This window comes from Haemorhous mexicanus, chromosome 14, assembly GCF_027477595.1.
Source record: "Haemorhous mexicanus isolate bHaeMex1 chromosome 14, bHaeMex1.pri, whole genome shotgun sequence".
Classification (NCBI taxonomy): domain Eukaryota; kingdom Metazoa; phylum Chordata; class Aves; order Passeriformes; family Fringillidae; genus Haemorhous; species Haemorhous mexicanus.
Window position 1 is genome coordinate 5,043,154 of NC_082354.1, and position 19,621 is coordinate 5,062,774.

The 19,621-nt window shown below is 57.6% G+C and overlaps 1 protein-coding gene across 1 annotated transcript in view; it reads left to right on the forward strand.

The window, feature by feature from the left end:
- The first annotated feature begins 2,888 nt into the window (after positions 1–2,888).
- Positions 2,889–19,621, forward strand: part of FRMPD3 (FERM and PDZ domain containing 3) — a 28,276-nt gene continuing 11,543 nt past the window's right edge. Inside the window, exons 1-10 of the mRNA XM_059859468.1 lie at positions 2,889–2,991; positions 3,336–3,381; positions 4,496–4,600; positions 5,630–5,737; positions 6,239–6,370; positions 7,390–7,509; positions 7,638–7,774; positions 8,517–8,640; positions 9,244–9,333; positions 10,686–10,865. Of these exons, the coding sequence (XP_059715451.1) occupies positions 5,633–5,737; positions 6,239–6,370; positions 7,390–7,509; positions 7,638–7,774; positions 8,517–8,640; positions 9,244–9,333; positions 10,686–10,865 (888 nt within the window). The 5' untranslated portion in view covers positions 2,889–2,991; positions 3,336–3,381; positions 4,496–4,600; positions 5,630–5,632. The remainder of the gene's footprint in view (positions 2,992–3,335; positions 3,382–4,495; positions 4,601–5,629; positions 5,738–6,238; positions 6,371–7,389; positions 7,510–7,637; positions 7,775–8,516; positions 8,641–9,243; positions 9,334–10,685; positions 10,866–19,621) is intronic.

The following is a 19,621-nucleotide window of genomic DNA, read 5'->3' on the forward strand; positions in this document are numbered from 1 at the left end:
TGAGCACCCACCCATCTGGGCGCTGGGTCACCTGGCTGTGGTGACATCCCATTGTCACAGAGCGCAGCTCGCCCATGGCCAGCACTGGATCCCTGACCCTGGGCAGGCTCACCTGTGCTCAGAGCTCTCCTGGCTCCCGTCGCAGACGTGGCATCCTCCATGGAAGGGTTTTGGTGGTTACCTGGGGATCAGGTGTGGCACTAGGCTGTCTTTGCTGACTGTGATGTCCTCAAGGCCCAAGCTCTGTGTGCTGGTGTGGAGCTGCCAGGGGCTCCTGTCCCCTCCAACCCCGTGTGCTGTCCCTCTTGGCTCTGCAGCAGGTGCCAAACACAGTGCTGGGAGGACGTGGGGGTGTCAGAAATGCAGACAGATAGCATTCGATGGATGATGCATCAAGTCCTAAACCGATAAGAGATGGAACAATTGGTGTGTTGTCAGAAGGTCGGGAAGGATCTCTTTTAAATAGACTAAATAGTCTGGACAGGAACAAGCAATGAGCAGCACAGAAACAACAGCACGTTCATCACTTTGTTTTTCTGGCTGGGCTGTGCGTGTTGCCATCTGTGCTGTGCTCTGTGGCCATCCCGTGGTGCTGGGATTGCTCCCCCAAGGCAGGCTCACAGCCTGGAGCCATGGCTGGCATTGCTCCAGGATGCCAAGGGCAGCTTTGACATGACCTTGCCTGGGCTGGATCTTCCCATCTTCTGGTTGTCTCCACTCCAAGGAGTCCCTGGGCTGATGGTGGAGATTTGGTTGTAGTAGCACAGCTGAGCCTGCCTTAATCCCAGTTTTTAGACTGGCTAAACTTGTTTTCACTTATCTCTGATATTGTTGAGCTGTGTTACACAGCATGAATAAGCCAGCCCTGGGGTTTGCTCTGAAAGCTCTGCAGAATGGCAGAGAGAGCTCTCTGGCTGTGCCAGGGCTGCTGTCTGCCCTGACCCTCAGGGAATGGCCAGAGCCACACCACCGAGATGTCCCATCTAACGAGTGCAGTGTTGGGGCAGGGGTGGGACGGTGAGGTGCTGGAGAGGACGGTGTGACTTACCCTTGAGTGGCCCCTCCATCAGTGTCCCCTGCCCGAGCTGCCGGTGCAGTGGCAGGGACAGGCAGGGAGCAGCACGGCTCTGCAGGGCGGACAGGGCAGTGGCTGGCCTGGGAAGGGGCTGGGAGCGCTGCAGGGGGATTGGGGCAGTCCCGCAGCCCGGGAAGGGGCTGGGAGCGCTGCAGGGGGATTGGGGCAATCCCGCAGCCCGGGAAGGGGCTGGGAGCGCTGCAGGGGGATTGTGGCAGTCCCGCAGCCTGGGAAGGGGCTGGGAGCGCTGCAGGTGGACTGGGGCAGTGGCCGGCCTGGGAAGGGGCTGGGAGTGCTGCAGGTGGACTGGGGCAGTCCCGCAGCCTGGGAAGGGGCTGGGAGCGCTGCAGGGGGATTGGGGCAGTCCCACAGCCCAGGAAGGGGCTGGGAGCGCTGCAGGGGGATTGTGGCAGTCCCGCAGCCTGGGAAGGGGCTGGGAGCGCTGCAGGGGGATTGGGGCAGTCCCGCAGCCCGGGAAGGGGCTGGGAGCGCTGCAGGGGGATTGGGGCAGTCCCGCAGCCCGGGAAGGGGCTGGGAGCGCTGCAGGTGGACTGGGGCAGTGGCCGGCCTGGGAAGGGGCTGGGAGTGCTGCAGGTGGATTGGGGCAGTCCCGCAGCCTGGGAAGGGGCTGGGAGCGCTGCAGGTGGATTGGGGCAGTCCCGCAGCCTGGGAAGGGGCTGGGAGCGCTGCAGGGGGATTGGGGCAGTCCCGCAGCCTGGGAAGGGGCTGGGAGCGCTGCAGGTGGATTGTGGCAGTCCCGCAGCCTGGGAAGGGGCTGGGAGCGCTGCAGGTGGATTGGGGCAGTCCCGCAGCCCGGGAAGGGGCTGGGAGCGCTGCAGGTGGATTGGGGCAGTCCCGCAGCCCGGGAAGGGGCTGGGAGCGCTGCAGGTGGATTGTGGCAGTCCCGCAGCCCGGGAAGGGGCTGGGAGCGCTGCAGGGGGATTGGGGCAGTCCCGCAGCCCGGGAAGGGGCTGGGAGCGCTGCAGGGGGATTGGGGCAGTCCCGCAGCCCGGGAAGGGGCTGGGAGCGCTGCAGGGGGATTGGGGCAGTCCCGCAGCCCGGGAAGGGGCTGGGAGCGCTGCAGGGGGATTGGGGCAGTCCCGCAGCCCGGGAAGGGGCTGGGAGCGCTGCAGGGGGATTGGGGCAGTCCCGCAGCCCGGGAAGGGGCTGGGAGCGCTGCAGGTGGATTGGGGCAGTCCCGCAGCCCGGGAAGGGGCTGGGAGCGCTGCAGGTGGATTGGGGCAGTCCCGCAGCCCGGGAAGGGGCTGGGAGCGCTGCAGGGGGATTGGGGCAGTCCCGCAGCCCGGGAAGGGGCTGGGAGCGCTGCAGGGGGATTGGGGCAGTCCCGTAGCCCAGGAGGGCTCAGTGCAGCGGGCAGGGCTGTGCAGAGAGGCGCCTTACAGCCTGTCCCTGTGCCTGCAGCGCAGCCATGTGATGCCGGAGGAGCGCGGTGGCGATGATATGGAATGTGGGCAGCTGCCTCCGGCCACGCTCCGACAGGTGACGGTCCAGCGCCACCCCCTCTACGGATTCGGCTTTGTGGCTGGCAGCGAGAGGCCCGTGGTGGTGCGCTCGGTGGCAGCAGGTAGGGTGTGGGGCTGCTCCTGGACACGGCTGCAGCGTGCCAGGAAACACAGCCGTGCTTCCCTCCCTGGGCTCCTGTCCTCTCCTGTCCCCTCTGCTGCACCTGCAGGGCATCCTCCACAGCCACATACGTGGGCAAATGCTTTGGGGATGCTTGGGACCCTCGTGCTTCCCCTCCACCCCGCAGCTCCGGGATGCCTGGGTTGGCCCTGACCCTCTCTCCTGGCAGGCGGCCCCTCTGAGGATAAACTCCTGCCAGGAGACCAGATCTTGGCCATCAACGATGAGGATGTGAGTGAAGCCCCCAGAGAGAGATTCATCGAGCTTGTCAGGTGAGGACAACACCCCTGGGAAGGGGCTCAGGCCAGGCTGCTGTGCCCCTACCAAAGCCTCGCAGTGCCAGTGCACACCCACGTCACCAGTGGTCACTGCTGGGGTGGGGAGTTCCCAGCCTGAGCACGGGGAGAGCCTTGGAGCAAGTGCCATAGCCGTTCCCAGCTGGCCAAGAAGTGGGAAAGAATCCACAGCCACGTTGTCAAGCACCCCAAGGAGCCCACAAAGGTCCCTGCCACCACTGGGCTGGGAAGGGTGGGATGTGCTCTCAGTAGCCATTTGCACATGTTGAGGTCCATCACCATAAGGTCCCATCCATCTTCATTTCTCCTTTCTGTCACAGGAAGGCCAAGGACTTCATCATCCTCACGGTCCTGCACACCCACCAGGTGAGACTGGCAGGGCTGTGGCCAGCTCCAGGGGAGCCAGGACAGGGGGCAAAAGCCCTTCTGGAGACCAAAGCAGGGTCCCTGGAGACCCTGGGAGACCTGGAGACCACTCAGGCAGCTCAGCTGATTTTTTGGAGCCATGTCTCAGCACCCCGCGGCTCTTCCAAGCTGTGGGCTGAGAGCTGCCACGGCCCCTCGGGGTCAGTGGGCATGCAGCCATCTCCCTGTCCTTGACACCGGGAGGGAGGGAGGGAAAATATCCCCATCCCGTGTGTCTGATGGAGTAACCCACCGTGCCAGAGGTGGCAGGGAGGGGTCGCTGCTGGCCCGGGAGTCCCTGGGGAGCTGGGAGGGCCGGATGGGAGGGCTGGAGATGCTGCGGGCACCAGCAGTGATGGTGCACCGGGGCACACCGAGCTGTCACGCCAGAGGCACCGTCTGTGCTTCACCGAGTCTTTGATGCCGGGAAAGCAGAGAGGTGTGAGAGCTCCCCTGTGCTCCCCTCCTCTCCGGGAAGGAGATGCCCCACCCAGCGCCGCTCTCTCAGGAGCGGGGGCGTGTGACACTCCAAAAAAGCTTTTTTCCTCCCGGCCCGGGATGGCCGCCAGCCAGGACAGGCAGCTCAGCTGGTGCCGGCACCATCAGACACACACAGCTCTGGCACGACTGCCTCTGTGCTGGAGTGTGTGCAGGCACTGCCACCAGAACATCCTGCAGGGATGCCCGGGGTGCTGCCATCTCCCTGGGGCTGCAAACCCGCATCCAAGGGGTTCATCTCTCCCATCCAGCTGGTGCCAGTGCCTCCAGGCAAGTCCTGGCTGACATCTGCTGGAGTTCAGCCTGCACAAGGGGTGCCAGGCACTGGGGTGCAGCCTCCCTGCCCCACTGGTGCTGCTGGTGTGATTTTGGGGGTGCTGCTCATCGTTCTGGCCCAGCCTGCAGCACTGGGTAACCACAGCCAAGGGGATTTGCTTTCCACCCTCCCCATTCCATCGTTTGCTGCCCACTCCCCATCATCATGCTGGCTCCAGAGGGGTTTCCTCTGTGTGTCTGCCTTTCCCCACCCCATGGCTCCCAGGACAGGCAGGTGATTTACCCAGTGCTCTCTTTCCAGTCTCCCAAATCCGCTTTCATCAGCGCAGCCAAGAAGGCGAAGCTAAGGTCCAACCCGGCCAAAGTCCGATTCTCTGAGCAGGTGACAGTCGGCGAGACAGACCCAGTAAGTCCTGCCAAGTCCTGCCCTGCCTTCCCTGTGCTTCACCCCCTGAGAGGTCCCCAGGGCCACAGGGTGTGGGGTGGCTGGGGGCCACAGGGCTCCCCTTCCCTGCTTTGGTGAGGGCAGCTCTCTGGTCTGGGGAGCCCCGCAGGACAGATGCCCTTGGGCACAGTCAGTGTGTTGGGTCACTGCTGGGGGGACTTTCCGTGGTTGTCCCCTGTGCCTCTGAAGGAGCCCCAAAAACTGGCTCAGAAACCTGGTCTCAGCTGAGTCCCCCTGAGCACCCAGGGGAGGCATCCAGGCAATGCCAGTGCCTGCTCTAAGGAAGATCTGTGGCTTCCAGCCTGATCCCAAAAGCTTTGCAGTGCCTCTGTGTGGGGCAGCGTGACCAGGGCACTGCTGAATGGCTGTGGAAGCTGAAGAGTTCCAGCCCAGTGCTTTTATCTCTTAATTGCAGAAAGGTTTTATTAACAACAAAACAAAACTAAAGAAAAAGCCCTGTAAAGCTCTTCTAGCACGTTCTATTTTTAAGCAAAATCAATTAGGTAATTATCTGATTGAAAAGCTTCTCACCAAATAAAATCAGCCTTCTCCCAACTTCCTGCAGAGGGGATGTGCAGGGCTGAGGGGGGGATAGGCTTGGGGTGAGGATCAGGAAAGGGGGACCAGCTCTGAGCCACCCCAGCCATGCCTCCTGTCTGGGACAGCAGCTGGGGAGCAGGACAGGCTGCCAGGCACGGGCACTGGGCTGTGCTGGACAGAGCCAGGCGCTCCGTTCCCACTGCAGCTGCTGAGAGCTGAGGAGGTGAATCTGTCAGGCAGCTCTGAATTGCCTCAGCTCTGGGCTTCTTGATGGCTCAACGGAATGCTGGCTTTTCAGGGGAAATGTGCCTCTTAGCACAAAGCCCAGAGCAGCAAAGGATGCCACGGGCGAGCGCTCCATCACTGACACTCTCTCTCTCCCCACCCTCCCTCTGTCTCTCCGTGCCCCCCACCCTCCTCGCCTCCCCCTTTGCTGGCCTCACATGCCAGGACATGTTGAAGAAAGAAGCTCTCCTCCTCATTCCCAACGTGCTGAAGGTTTTCCTGGAGAACGGGCAGATCAAATCCTTCACGTTCGATGGCCGAACCACTGTGAAGGTGAGCCCCTCCTCTCCCCCAGGGCTCCGTGCCACTCCTCTCCTCCCACCTGCCCGATCCATTTCTGCTTCCCGAGCACGATCAGCAGCGCTGGGCTGGCTGAGAGCTGCTCTGGCATGATGGATGGCCAGTCTGCCTCCCCAGGCAGCACGCTCTGCAGCTGGCAGGGATGGGGCTTTGCTGGCTCTGCCTCTCCTGACTTCTCTCCTCGCTGTGAGCCTGCCCTCCAGCCAGGCTGGATCTCCTGCGAGTGGCCCTGCCAGGGGCAGCTCCCTCAGCACACCCGGGGTTAGCTCAGGGGCTCTGGCTGCTGGTCACCTCCTGCTGCACGGTCACTGGTGCCACCCTGTGCACCCTCTCAGCCTCATCCTGGCACTGCCCCGGTTGCCAGGGACCCTCAGTGAGCTCGGAGTGGTCTCTCAGGAGGTCCCAGCTCCCCCTTGGGAAGCAGCCAGTGCCTGGCACCCAAGCCTGTCCTCTCCTTCCCTGTGGCATTTGCAGGACGTGATGGTGACGTTGCAGGACCGCCTGTCACTGAGACACATCGAGCACTTTGCCCTGGTCCTGGAGTATTCCAGCCCGGAGCAGAGCCACCGCTTCCTGCTGCTCCAGGACAAGCAGCCACTGGCCCACGTAAGCTGCTGGTGTGGGAGGGTGTTGGGATGGCCCAGGTGAGGGGCTGGGCACAGAGAGCCTCCCCTTGCCCCAGTGTGGCCTTGGCTGGTGTAGGCACACAGTTTGGGGTCACTGGGATGGAGCTGTGCTGCAGGCACACAGTTTGGGGTCACTGGGATGGGGCTGTGCTGCAGGCACAGTTTGGGGTCCCTGGGATGGGGCTGTGCTGCAGGCACACAGTTTGGGGTCACTGGGATGGGGCTGTGCTGCAGGCACACGGTTTGGGGTCAGTGGGATGGGGCTGGCCCAGCCTCATCCCCAGTGGGCACAGCTGTGAGCAGCAGCTGAGCAGCACTGACAGCACTGAGCCATGGAGTGCCCAGGTGTGCTGAGCAACCACCAAAGGGAGCAGAGGGCACACAGGTGCAGTGCATCAACATGAGGGGTGTAAAAGGCTGGGCTGAAGAATAAGAAAGAGGAGATGCTTGCAGCCTTCTGCAGTGACCTGATGTTACTCTGTCTGGGTTGAAGCCTTCTGAAATTGTATGGTGATGCTCTGTCTATCGTGGCCATTTCAAATGTGACATGTGCTGCGACAGGCTGGGATTGTGCTGTGGGGTGGCACAGCCTCTCCTTGCCTCTGGCATGGTCCTGCAGGCTCAGGGGTGAAAAGGGTGGCCAAAGAGGGAGACAGTCAGGTTTTATCCACCCCACACTGACAGCACCATGGAGCTGCTCTGTGCTGCAGCCTGGGCAGCTGCAGACAGCACTCATGAGCATCCTTGGCTAGGAGAGCCAATAAGCTGCACAGAACCAGGGATAAGATGGGGATCATGGAGCAAACGTTAGCCTGAGTGCCATAAACCCTACAGCACCAGGCAAAACTGTCCCACCGAGGAAGGCTGGGATGTTGTTGGGATGAAAGGTGGTGCATGGAGGAGAGAAATGAAATATAACACCAGAAGAGAGGAGAGGGCATCTCGTGCCCTGCAGCCTGTGGTTCCTGGGCTCACTGCTCCCCTCTGCTCCTGCCACAGGTTGTGCAAAGAACACACTACCACGGCATGAGATGCCTCTTCCGTGTGAGCTTCTTCCCCAAGGACCCGGTGGAGCTGCTGCGCCGGGACCCTGCAGCTTTCGAGTACCTGTACATCCAGGTAGGGCCTGGGGGTTGCTGCTGCTCGTGGCCCACACGTCTGCCAAGGCTGGGCACTGTGACAGCACCCTTCAGGTGGCAGTGGCTGTCCCTGTGGCTGTCTGAGGACACCTCTTCTCCCTCCCGCAGAGCCGCAACGATGTGATCAGAGAGCGCTTCGGCACAGAGCCCAAGCCAGAGATGCTGCTGGGGCTGGCTGCCCTCCACATCTACATCACTGTGTCAGCCACCCGCCCCAGCCAGAAGGTCTCCCTCAAGAATGTGGAGTGAGTCCTCCTGCCTGTCCCCAGGCTTCCACACTGCCCTCCTTTGTTGTCCCTTCCCTGTGTCCCTGTGTCACAGTCATGTTTTGGGGTGCGGAGCATGAGATGCTCTGAGCTGGGCGGTGGCTCAGGGGCTTGGCAGCAGTGACAGCCACCCCTGGTCCCAGCACAGGGCTGTCTAAGACCCCCTCACAGTGACATGCAGCAGCCAGGGCTGGGGACAGTTGCTGTGAGCCCAGGATCATTTCCATGGGAACCTGGGCTGGTTTTCTACCTGCATCCAAGGCAAGGAGAAGGCTGTGGCCCTGTAACCTCAGCTTGTCACCAGGGACTGGCTCAGCCCTCCTGGGGCACCTAAACCCATACCCAGCCCATCTGTGCAGGCTGGCCTTGCCCAGTCAGCACCGGGAGGAAGGAGGGAGGGGTCACCCCAAGAGAGGAGCCCAAAAGAGGTTTGGGGTCCTCCTGCATCCCTAAGTTTACACGTAGGTGAGTGGGAGCCGGGGTCTGCTGCAGAGCGTGGCACTGCTGTTCCCCAGCCTGAAGCTGGTAGCTGTGTCACCAGCCTGGGGTCCCATCCCCTTGGGGACCCGAGCTGGGGGTCGGGCTGTGGTGCCAAGGAAGTGCTGGTGTGGCTCCAGCTCCCTCTGACGGCAAGAGGATGCTCTGGGACAGTTTTCTGTCCCTCTCTGCTCGCTGGCAGTGCCTCCAGCCTGGCAGCTCATGCAGGTTTCCCTCCCCACAGGAAGGAGTGGGGCCTGGAGCCCTTCCTGCCCCCCTCGCTCCTGCAGCTCATCAAAGAGAAGAGCCTCCGGAAATCCCTCTCGCAGCAGCTCAAAGCCCACCAGCACCAGCCTGGCGGCACCAAGGTGAGCCCAGCCCACAGAGCCCCTGTTCAGGGCTGGGGGGGTGGCAGCCTGCCCTCCAGCCCAGCCTGGTGTCCCCAGCTCCTCGGGAACTCATTAAATCCCCTGGGATGGGAGGATAAATCCCAGACAGCCAGGTAGACTCTCTTTCCTGAACCTGCTCTCAGGAGGTGATGTGGATTGCAAGGAGTGCAGCGAGGATCAGAGCTGAGATCAGCTGAGGCTTGGCTGAAGTGGCACACATCAGCTCGTTGTTATCTCTGCTTCTGGGCTTGGAAAGCTCTGGAGGCAGCAGCTGAGCCATTGCCTTGGTCCCTGGAGCCTTCACAGCTCCCCAGGGAGGGAGGGCTGTGCATCTCAGGGGGATCATACATCAAGCACTGGGGCTCCTTCCTGGCTGTGCCCCTGCTCTGAGTTACCTCCCAACAGCTGCCCAGGATGGCAGGGGAGTGGAGACCCCCCTCACCCACAACTCAGACTCACTGCCATGCCCAGAGCTGCCTGACAACTTGCTGTGCCCCCCTAGCTGAGAGCCCCCAGTTCTGCCCCAGCCTCCTGCCCTCTGTTGCTGTGCTCACAGTGATCAGCTGTGTGGTGTTTTGTCAGGTCTCCACAGCCCAGGCAAAGCTGCAGTACCTGAGGATCCTGAACGAGCTGCCCACCTTCGCTGGGGTTCTCTTCAACACAGTGGGACTGGTACGGTAACCCAGGCTGGGCTGGGAGGTGCCTGCCCCTGACTGTGCCAGGGGACACGTGGCTCCTGCAGAAATCACTGCCCTCAGTCTCTTGCTGTGCCCTGCTGAGCTCCAAGCCCACCCAGAAAGCCTTGGAGGCTCTGCTGTCAGCAGCTTGGGGTTTTGGGTCTGCAGGAGCTGCTCTGTTCCTGCCAGCCTTGGGGGGCAGAGAGGTGACCTGCTCAGTGAAGTTGGAGGAGTTTCAGGCATGTGTTTGTAGCTCAGTCATGCCCTGGCACATCCTGCCCTCCATCCTGGAGGAGGACAGCTCCTGGCAAAGGCCACTGTGGTCCCTGCTTGCCCACAGTTGGGCTTGCTGCCCTGTCACAGGTGCTGCAGCCTGATCCCTGCCACAGTGATCCTTCATCTCCACTGTTCACCCAAACCACCTCAGCAGGAGGAAAGTCACCAGCACAAACAGCACCCACAAAGGCTCCCCACTGCCTGGCTCACCCCTCATCCTTCTCACTCCACCTCCCACCCAGAGGTCCCCATGTAGGTGTCACCTCTCTGCCATCCCTCCCTTTACCCCCACCTCTGGTCTCAGCACTTCCCTGGCTTCCCGTGCTTTGCCTACTGGGTTCCATCTCTGGCAGCCTTTGGGATGCTCTGTCCCTCCCCTCACAGCTCAGAGGGCTGCCTGCAGGAAATCAGTGCAGGCACACCCTCGTGGTGTCTGCTTGGTGCCACAGCAGAGCGCTCAGAGCCTGCCCCTGACACTGCCTGAGTAGACTGCATTTCTTTATCTCTGACACCAAAGCAGTGCCTCTGAGCCAGCCTGTGAGTTGAACTGTGTTGAAGTGGTAAAAAGTATTCCCTTATTATCCTCTGCAATGGTTTGCCCAGCTCCTCTTCCCTTCCACACCTGGCTTGAAGCATCCTTTTAGACCAGAGCAAGAAACATCCCTATTTCCAGTCAAGGCTTTGGTCTTTCTGAAATCCATTCACTCCCTCCTTTGCTTCCTTCTCTCAGAGGCAATGTCAGATCAGACAGATTTGTAACACACTTGCTTCAGTGTAGTGACACCAGTGAGCCTGAATATTTCATGTGGACAGAGTTCACAGCTCAGTCCAGAGCTTTACTTTTAAATAGCCCTGGCACACCACCCCCAGCTCTGCCAAGGGGCTCAGGGAGGCAGGCTGGTGGCACCAGCCTCACCTGCTGCTCTACCAAAGCCATCCTGGAGCTGACCAGGCTGCCAACACTGAGGCTTGGCTGCATGGAGAGAGCCAGGTGCAGGCTGTGCCACACTGGGTGTGTCTGTTCACCCTGCCTGTCTCTCTCTGTCTCTCCCCCTGTGCCTGTGCCAGCAGGATGAGAAGCAGCCAGCCACCACCCTGCTGGTGGGACCCCGGCACGGCATCAGCCACGTCATTGACCTGAAGACCAACCTCACCACGGTGCTGTCAGAGTTCAGCAAGGTCAGCAAGATCCAGCTGTTCAGGGAGAACCAGGGCGTGGCCCGGGTGGAGACGAGCATCCTGGATGCCAAGGTAGGCATGGGTGCCGTGGAGATGAGGCTGGGGCTTTGGGGCCAGCCTTTGAGGGGATTCACATCACAGCTGTGTGCTGCAGAATCTGCTTGGGGATTCCTAGAGAATCCAAAACCCTTCACACCAGGGTCTGCAGCATCTCCCCTGTTGGTCTGACTCCCTGTGCCACACAGGAATGGCTGCTGAGGGCCACAGGGCAGGCATGGTGCCCTTCTGGCCATGACCCAGGGTCACAGGAGAGGCATGGTGCCCTTCTGGCCATGACCCAGGGTCACAGGAGAGGCATGGTGCCCTTCTGGCCATGACCCAAACCCCTACCTAATGGTTCAAGTAGGGTCTTTGGGGCAGATGGGGTGGCACAGGCCAGGCAGGTAGCAGGACCCTTTTGGAGGCAGGGCAGCACCTGACCTGTGCTCAGGGCTGGAGAGGAGCAGTACATGGCCATAGCTGGGCTGGCTGCAGCTTCTGCAGGGGACTGGGAGGTTTCATGCATTAGTAGCACTCGTGGAACTTGTCGAGCCAGGCAGGATTGTTGAATGAAGTGGAAATGATGGGAAGGAGGTGTCAGGCTCAGTGTGAGCACAGATGGCTGTGTGTCCCTGGCCCAGTAGCCGCCCCTGGGTACCCTGCCAGCTGCCCCTGACATCCCCCTTCAGCCCCCAGAGCACTCCTTGGCCCACCCTGCTGAGCCCTGTGTGCCGTCATCCCCCATCTCCTGCTGTTGTTGAGTACTGCAGTGCTGGTTCTGATGGTCAGTCCCTGTGGTCAGCCCCTGCCACCCCTCCTCACCCCTCAAGGCTCCCAAACCCTCCAAGAAAAGTGTCAGCAGTACAGTAAGGTCTTTATTTCCTTCTTTGGTGCCCAGTGCAGCAGCCACAAGATCCTAAGGAGATCTTCCCGTGGCTTTTGCTCAGGTTTTTAACAAGCTGAGATATGGCCCTGACAGACTCAAGGCACATAGCTGTGTGTGTCCCCAGGGCATCCTCGTTGTCCCTGCCTCCCTGCCCCCAGGGGAAGGACAGCTGAGAGGCAGAGATCTCACAGATAAATGCCAAGTCTTCTCCTCTCCTCACACTTTGCATTCAACAGGACAGAGTTAGGGTTGAGTTTGGAGTTAATCAGTCAGGAGGAGTACTTGGCAGAGAGTCTGGCACAGTGGGGCAGGGCTCTGTGGGGCAGGGAGGTGCTGCTGCACAAGCCCTCTGAGCCTTTGGCTGTGGGTCAGCTTTCCTGCCCCTGCATTCTCCCAAGACTGATGAAGCTGAGCTGCTTTGCCAGCTGTCTCTGTGTTTCACCTCCTGCAAGGTCTCCAAGCCTCAGCCCTCTCTGCAGCCCTCTCTTTGCACTGTTTCAGTGGTAGTCTCACAGCTGTAATCATGGTGGATCTGTTTAGGATTCTCCTGCTGCCTCCTGTCCTGGTGGATTTTAGCACTTTCTCCTACCCATCTCATTAATTCCTCCAAGTCTGTTTTCCTGCTGCCACTGTGCCTGCTCCAGCAGCTCTCTCACCTGCAGTAACAGCCCAGGAGCCTCTGCCAGAGCCCTGCTAATCCTCATCCCCTCTGCTTCAGCTCTCCCCTCCACAGCCTCATCCACAAAGCCCTTTCCTTGAATTCCTAATCCAGTGGGTATTTGGTCAACTGTAACATTTTTAACATTCCTTCTTCTGCATCCCACCGAGGTCAGTTGTTGTGCAGTTCAAGCCTGGGTGTCCTGCTGTGCCTGTCCTAACCCTTCAAAGCCCTTGCCCTTCCCTGCTCAAAGCCCTCCCTGCCCAGCCCCTCCAGCTGCCTGGGCTGTGCAGGAATCCATCCATTTACTCCTTACAGGGCAGGAATAACCAGGGGATATTGGCTGCACCACGAGCAGCCCTGCTGGCTCCTCCTGCTGCCCACACCCCTTGGATTTGTGTGTATAAAATCACCCCATTCATGCATTAATAAGAGGCTGCTCATGCCCCTGTTCCTGTGGTTCACTGTGAGTGCTCTGAGCGTGGCTGTCCCCACTGTCACCCAGCTCCATGGCACTGAGCTCTTGGGGTGCTGCTGTGCTCTCCCTGGTGTGGAAGAGAGCACTGTCCCCCCTAGCTGAGGCTGGCCACAGGAGGGACAGATGCTCTGGAGGCTTGGGTGATGCTGGCATCCATCTGCTCTAAATTAGGTGGCAATTCCCACGCACTTGTCCGCGGATCCTGCGGCGCTGCTCCCCACAGCCATTCCCCGCTGCAGAAATCCACTCAGTGCCTGCACCAGTCCTTTCCTGCTGCAGGAGCAGACTTTCCCCTGTGACCCTGCTATCCAGCCCCCCAGAGGCTGGAGAAAAGCCAGTTCACTGGAGTAGGCAGCTCACACCCCTCCTGCGAGCACGTCAGCATGCATGATGCCTTTATCTATCTCCAGGAGAAATTCCAGGCAGCTGCCTCTGGCCACCAAAAGCCCCTCTGCCTGCCTGGAGTGGAGCAAGCACCCCATTTATGGATCTCAGCAGGCTCAACAGCACTGTGCCAGGGCAGGGGCTGCTGTTATCTGTCTTCATTTAGCCCTTCTCCGAAGGGCTGGGTTTTAAAGGCAGAATGTTTGCTCCAAAACGAGGCATATGCTAATCCTACACAGGACAGCAATGGATGAGGCAGGCTAAGAAAAGCAGGCAAAAGGATCATTACCTCCCAGTGCTAATCTGCTCCTTCCAATTATTCTGTTGCACTCAATGTGTCACTGGCTAAAGCCCCAGGTTGCAAATCAATCAGTTTCTGCTGTGAGTTGCAAACCATTAGTGGGCTCCAAGTAGTGTCCTGGCTGCTCTGGGGACCTGTCAAATGCATGTCACCCTTGGGAGGCTGTCAGAGCTCCAGTGTAGGAGGGGATGTCCCCCTGGGCTATTCACCCTGATGCCTGGCACTGCTGCTGTCAGGGGATGCTGGTGGCTGGGGCAGCTCCCAGCCTGAATCTGTAGGAGGTGCTCACTGAGTTACTGTGGAAACACAGATGGTCAATGATGCTTTAGGGTTTTGTGCAGAAAGACCATCTTGAATTTCTAAGTGTAGTTAAAATGGGTTAAAAAAGGGGTCAGGTCATGAAGTAGCCCTCAGCTGGGAGGGAGTCTGAACACCCTGGCCAAACCAGCCAGCACAGTCCAGACATCCTTACCTGCTGCTGTGCTGCAACCACAGCCCAGACTCACCTGCCAGGAAGGAGCTGGGGGAGATTTTCAGGTAACAAACAGGCTTGAGGAGATCATAAACCATTTGCATTTATTTTGGGTGGAAAGGAAATACTGTTTGTCTTATGAATTATTCACTAGGTAGTTAATTGGTTTGTTTTGGAGTTTTTCCATCCTGGGCTTCAATTTCTATTTAGAACAGCCCAGGGATACAAACCCAGGGCTGGGACCTCTGCTTTGCCTTCTTTGGCTTTTTGCCACTGTGGCAAGAGGGGGGCAAATGCTGACAGAACCCCTCAGAGAGGAGCCACGCAACCTCGGGACAGAAGAACAAAACCCTCCAGGCTTCTGCTGCTGGTTCCAAGGATTTTTGTTCCCTGCAAGGTCTGTGAGAGCTGCAGGGAGGACAGGAGAAGGTTTTTCTCAACAGTCACAGAAGGAGTGAGCAGTTCTGCTTGGGAATGCTGAGAAAGCTGCCAGCCTGCAGCTGGGGGCAGGACTGCACAGCCCCAGCTGCACTGCAGTGGTGCAGGTGGTCATTTGGCAGGTGCCAGTGGTCATTTGGCAGGTGCCAGTGGTCATTCTCACCTGACAAAGCCTCCTTTCTGCTGGGGCTGTTGCTTCTCAGTTCTTCCTCCTCATGTCTGGGCACTGATCCTGGAGCACCTACATTTGCTGGGGGCAGGGAGGTGGCACAAGGTGTCTCCTGTGATTTTTATGCATTAAGTGCATCTTGTCAGGTTTGGGGGCTCTGCATCTGCCAGGGGCTTCCCCCTCCTGCTGGGACCAGCATTTGAGAGTGGCCAATGCTCCTGAGCCAGCTCAGAATGGAGCTGCAGGCATGCACCTCCCTGGTGCAGCACTGCAAATTCCTCCTGAACCTCCCAGGAAGGACAGTGTCAGCATCTCCTGCCTGGCACCTGGGCAAGCCTGGCAGCCTGGATGGGGCACAGGAGGTGGCTGCTCCCCCAGGCTCCCCAGTGCAGGAGGTGTGAGGGGGGCTGCTCAGCTCCAGGCTCCCCTGGCTGTGCAGCTCCACAGCTCCCACAGGAGCAGAGGGTTTGTTCTTTCTGAAATGTCTTTTCCAATGGAGCATTTCCCCTCTCTGATTTACACAGCTGCACACCACTGGGCTTTTTGTTATTAACAGGCTTGACATTGGGAAAAAGGCTGCTGAAGCACTCTGAATGTGAATGACAGGAGGTGCCTGGGGGACAGCTGGATCACCTGAGCCTGGGCAAACTCTGCAGAGGAGCAGAGGAGCTGGCCCAGGCTGTGCCCTGTCCCTGTGCTGGGCTCTGGGGCAGGAGCCCGTGGCACTGGCTGCTGGCCAGGCACAATTCAATCAGAGGCATTGGGGTAATTGACTTTGGTCTCCCAGCAGGGCCTGCAGCCAGCCTGGTGCTTAAGCTGAGATCAAGACTTGAGAGAGGAAACCAAAGGAAAAATTAATTCAGAAAGGTCCCTGGCTGCTGCTGCTGCTGCTGTGCCTGGAATCTGGGTACTGCTGTTGGTATCCTAGGGCATGCTTCCAGCCTGCCATGGAAAACAGAGCACCATGCACAGCTGGGGTTCAGCCCTCTCCTCTCCTCCTGGAAGGAGCCAAGGAGCCCCTTTCTCTCAGGTGATGGATGATGACCCCTCTGAGCCAGCCCCCAGCCTGGCTGTGCTCCCTGGGCTGATCACAGCAGGGATGTGCTGGGGTGCTGAGGCCAGTGCCTGATGTGTATTTGCCAAACCCCAGTCTGAAAACAGTGGGGAGCCCCATCAAAGTCACCAGGGCAGGCCAGGCTGACGTTCCTCCTGCTCCTGCAAGCACTGACTGAAGCCCCTGGGCTTTCTCCTACAGGAAGAGCAAGGCTTTGGAGTGACAGTGGGCCTGCAGCTCTGATTCCTTACACTGAATTAATCTTTATTTGTGTGAAACCATTCTGAAACACCATCCTCATCTCGTGGGAGAGAGGGATTGAGATTTCCTTTGGCTCGGTACCTGGGTGGGAGGGGCAGACACAGATCCCTGCTTGCAGTGGGATGAAAGGCAAGGGAATGGGATGAAAAGCAGAGTAATGGAACATAAAGCAAGGGAATAGGGTGTCAAGCAAAGGAATGGGATGTAAAGCAAAGCACTGGGATGCAAAACTAAGCACTTCCCAGCTCCAGCACCACCCAGAGCACTGCCTGCAGGCACCCAGGACAGGAGGCAGACAACATGGGGAGAGGGTGAGTTTCCAAGCCTGCAAAGCCAAATTTGATTTGTTCATTAAAAAAAAAACCAAAAAAAAAAACCAACAACAAAAGCAAAGCCCCAAACCCAACAAAAAAAATGCAGCCCTCTAAGGAAGGAGAGAGCTGCAGGTCTAACCAAGGCAGTGCCCTTATTGATCAACAAGTGGGAAATAGTGGTCCTAGTCACAAGCAGCCTGGTATTGATAGAGCTGAGTTAATAATGCTGCAGGGGAGAGAAGGAAAGGTCAAAGTAGAAGTGAAAAATTGACTGCTGCCTCGTTAGGCCCAGGTGCCTGTATTATTAAATAAAAACTTGGCAGTGCAGCTCAAGTAAACCAAGGAACATAAATTATGTAAATTCATCTCCCATCTTTCTGCTGTAGTGCATTAAAGGAAGCAGGGTAGGACCCAAAGTACATGATAAAGGGGGGAGATTAAAAGGAAATGCATATCATCTTAGAGGTTATAGTATTAATAGATTGGGTCATAAATTAATTTCAGTATGAGGACTGTTAAAATCATCTAGCATAACCCTGGCCAGAAAATTTCCTACAGACCTTTGAGCAAGAAAATACCCTCCAGAAGGACACTGAAATCTTATTTAAAAGCAGGGCATTATAGCAAAATCACTTTATCATTAATAAGCTTATGCAAAAGTCATTTCTTCTATCCACTATAAACATATTTTGTTTTACTTCACAGAGAGACTGGCTGTCAAGCAGGAAACTTTGAATGAAAAGGTGTCCTTTCCTCAGGAGGCCTAGAAAATCTGGGAAACCATGAAAGATCAAGCCATCAGTAATTTCAGGCTGGTGTTACACATTTAGATGTAGGAAGAGCATCCTTGTGAAAATTTGCTTCTTTACATGTTGGCATATTCCAGGTCAGAGATGAACCTCTACCTGGGAATCTGATGTTTGGCCAGTTTTTAGAGCAGTAGGATTATCCCAGTAAGTTTGCTTCTGTGTAAAACTTAGAGTTTTCATCCTGAGGGTGCTGCTGTGCTGACAAAACACAGACAGGCATTTCTGCTTTGCCCCCCAAGGAAGCAGAGCCTTGGGGGCTGCTGAGGAGCTGGAGCAGCAAGAATGTGCCCGTGAGAATGAGGCAGAGGATGGGCTGGTGGGCATGAGGCAGGCCAGAGGAGCCTGGTGGGAGGAGTGCCAGGGGTTATCCAGGTTGATAACTTGTTCCCCATCAGTGATCAACATCATCTTCTGATCAGCAGCTGGGGCAGAGGGCTCTGCACCCTATGGCCACCGTGCTGCCAGGGCAGGGAGTAGGGCTCAGGGGAACTGCTCTTGCCCCTTGCTGTAGCCCTCCCTGCCTTCCAGCTGCTCACACAAGTCTCTGCCCTACTGCACCCCTGGGTTTGGAAAACCTAGGAAGATTCATGCTCTTCCAGGTTGCTGCCTTTTTGTTGGGTTTGGTTGAGGTTTAGCAGTGAGTTGAAAAAACTGCAGGGAGATACACAGGGATGTCACAATAAACCCCAGCCCTGGGGGCACCAGGCCACTCCTGACCTCAGGCAGGAGCCCTCACTGCCTCTTGCAGGATGATGAATCCTATTTTCCAAAAGCCAAGGAAACCCAAAGCACAGACTGCAGTTCTTCAGGGTTGTTCTCATTTAGAGCAGCTCCCCACAAAGCTGCCCTGAATTTGCCATCTAAAGCCCTCAGCACCCTGAGCTGGACATGCCTGGTGCACCAGCTCACCAAGTCAATATTTGCTCAGCTCACCTGTGCCTGGCTGTCTCCACAGGATCTCGTTTGCTTTGCCCACGTGGAACAGGGAGGCCAAGGGTGCCAATGCCTAAAAATAACACCTCCATGAGCTGCCAGCCCTGGCACCTCCTCCTCGTGGAATTATGTCCCAAGGGAACAGGGCTGCTGCAATCATGTTGTCTCTTTGCCTCTTGACCCCATAAATCAGTTCCAGATCTGCTGGCCACTCTCAGGGGGATGTGGAGCAGGGTGGGCATCCCAAAGGCAGCTGAGCTGTTGCAATCTCAGCAAAACTACTGAATAGAGTGGAAGAGAGAGAGTCAGTCTTGTAGCCCTGTGTGGGAAAGGCTCAGATCTGTGCCAGAGCTCTGTCAGTGAGCAGCAGAGGAGCCAGCAGGGCCAGGGGAGATGCACAGCCTGACTGCAGCAGCTTTGCTCACCGCCAGTGTCTTTGTGAAAGCTCATAACCCACGAGCAGGACACAGACCCTGTGTCGCTCTAGGACATGAAATAAAACACAACACTGGGCTCTCCAAGGTAGAAAGGAGGGAAATTTAATTTCTGACTCCAACATTTATAGATTTCCAAAAGTGACAGTAGATTGGAGGGTGACAGTGCCACCTCTCCAATGACACTGGACAAACCAACAGTCCATCAAATTTCTCCTCCTCCATTAGGAATGCAAAACAATGAGTTATTTACAGAGAGTGTGTGAGGAAGTTTGTTACAAGAATGTAAACATCAGAAGGCTTGGAAAAACTAAAACAACCAGGAAGACACCCAGGCACTGTGGGCTGCCAGGCCATGGGGAGATGACACATCCACAGCATGGGTGGGTGGCTCCAAGCTGCACCTGAAGTGATTTAATCCCCAATAACAATATTTAAATGCTTGACAATTGAAGAGCCCTCACACAGCTTCCCTGTAAGTACATCAGAGTAATCTTTTCTAAGCTGTAACATTAACCAGGTTTAAGATTCCTCCTTTTCAGAGCAGAGGGACACAGTTAAGCCCTGCATGCTATGCATTTATTGCTGGAAGCCATTCTGGAGGCTGGACTTGCTTGGAGACCTGGTAGGGAGTTCACAGCACCCTGGTGCTTCATTTGTAGCCCAGAAACACCAGTCTGGGTTGTTGTGTCTCAGTCCTGCCACCCTTCAGGAGGACTGATCCAGAGGCTGTGTCCTGCCTGCAGGAACCTACAGTCCCATCTCTGGATGGGTGGGAGCATCATGAGGCAGAGGCAGCTGGGCAAAGATGGGACTGGGTCCTGGAGATGCTGGTCTCCAGCTGGGGCACTGGGGCTGCCCTGGGGCTGCAGGGTGAGCACTGACAGGGGGGCAGTGAAGGTTCACAACCCTGTGCCACTCTGCCCTGGTGGGATTCACACATGGTGGAAACTATGCCCTGGTTTTCCTTTAGGAAGGGGACTCTCAGCCCACCTTGGCCTCTTGGTTTAATCTCCCAGCAGTGGGTGTTCATCAGCCACTGCCTCCCTCCCACTGGGATTTGCCCTCTCCCTTGCTGCTGACACTCCAAACCCTGCAGAGCAGAGCAGGGAAAATGCACAAAGATGTCCTCATTCAACAGATGGCTTGAAAAATCCAGGAGGGCTTAGCCCTGTGTAGAAGCCTCTTGTTTTAAGGA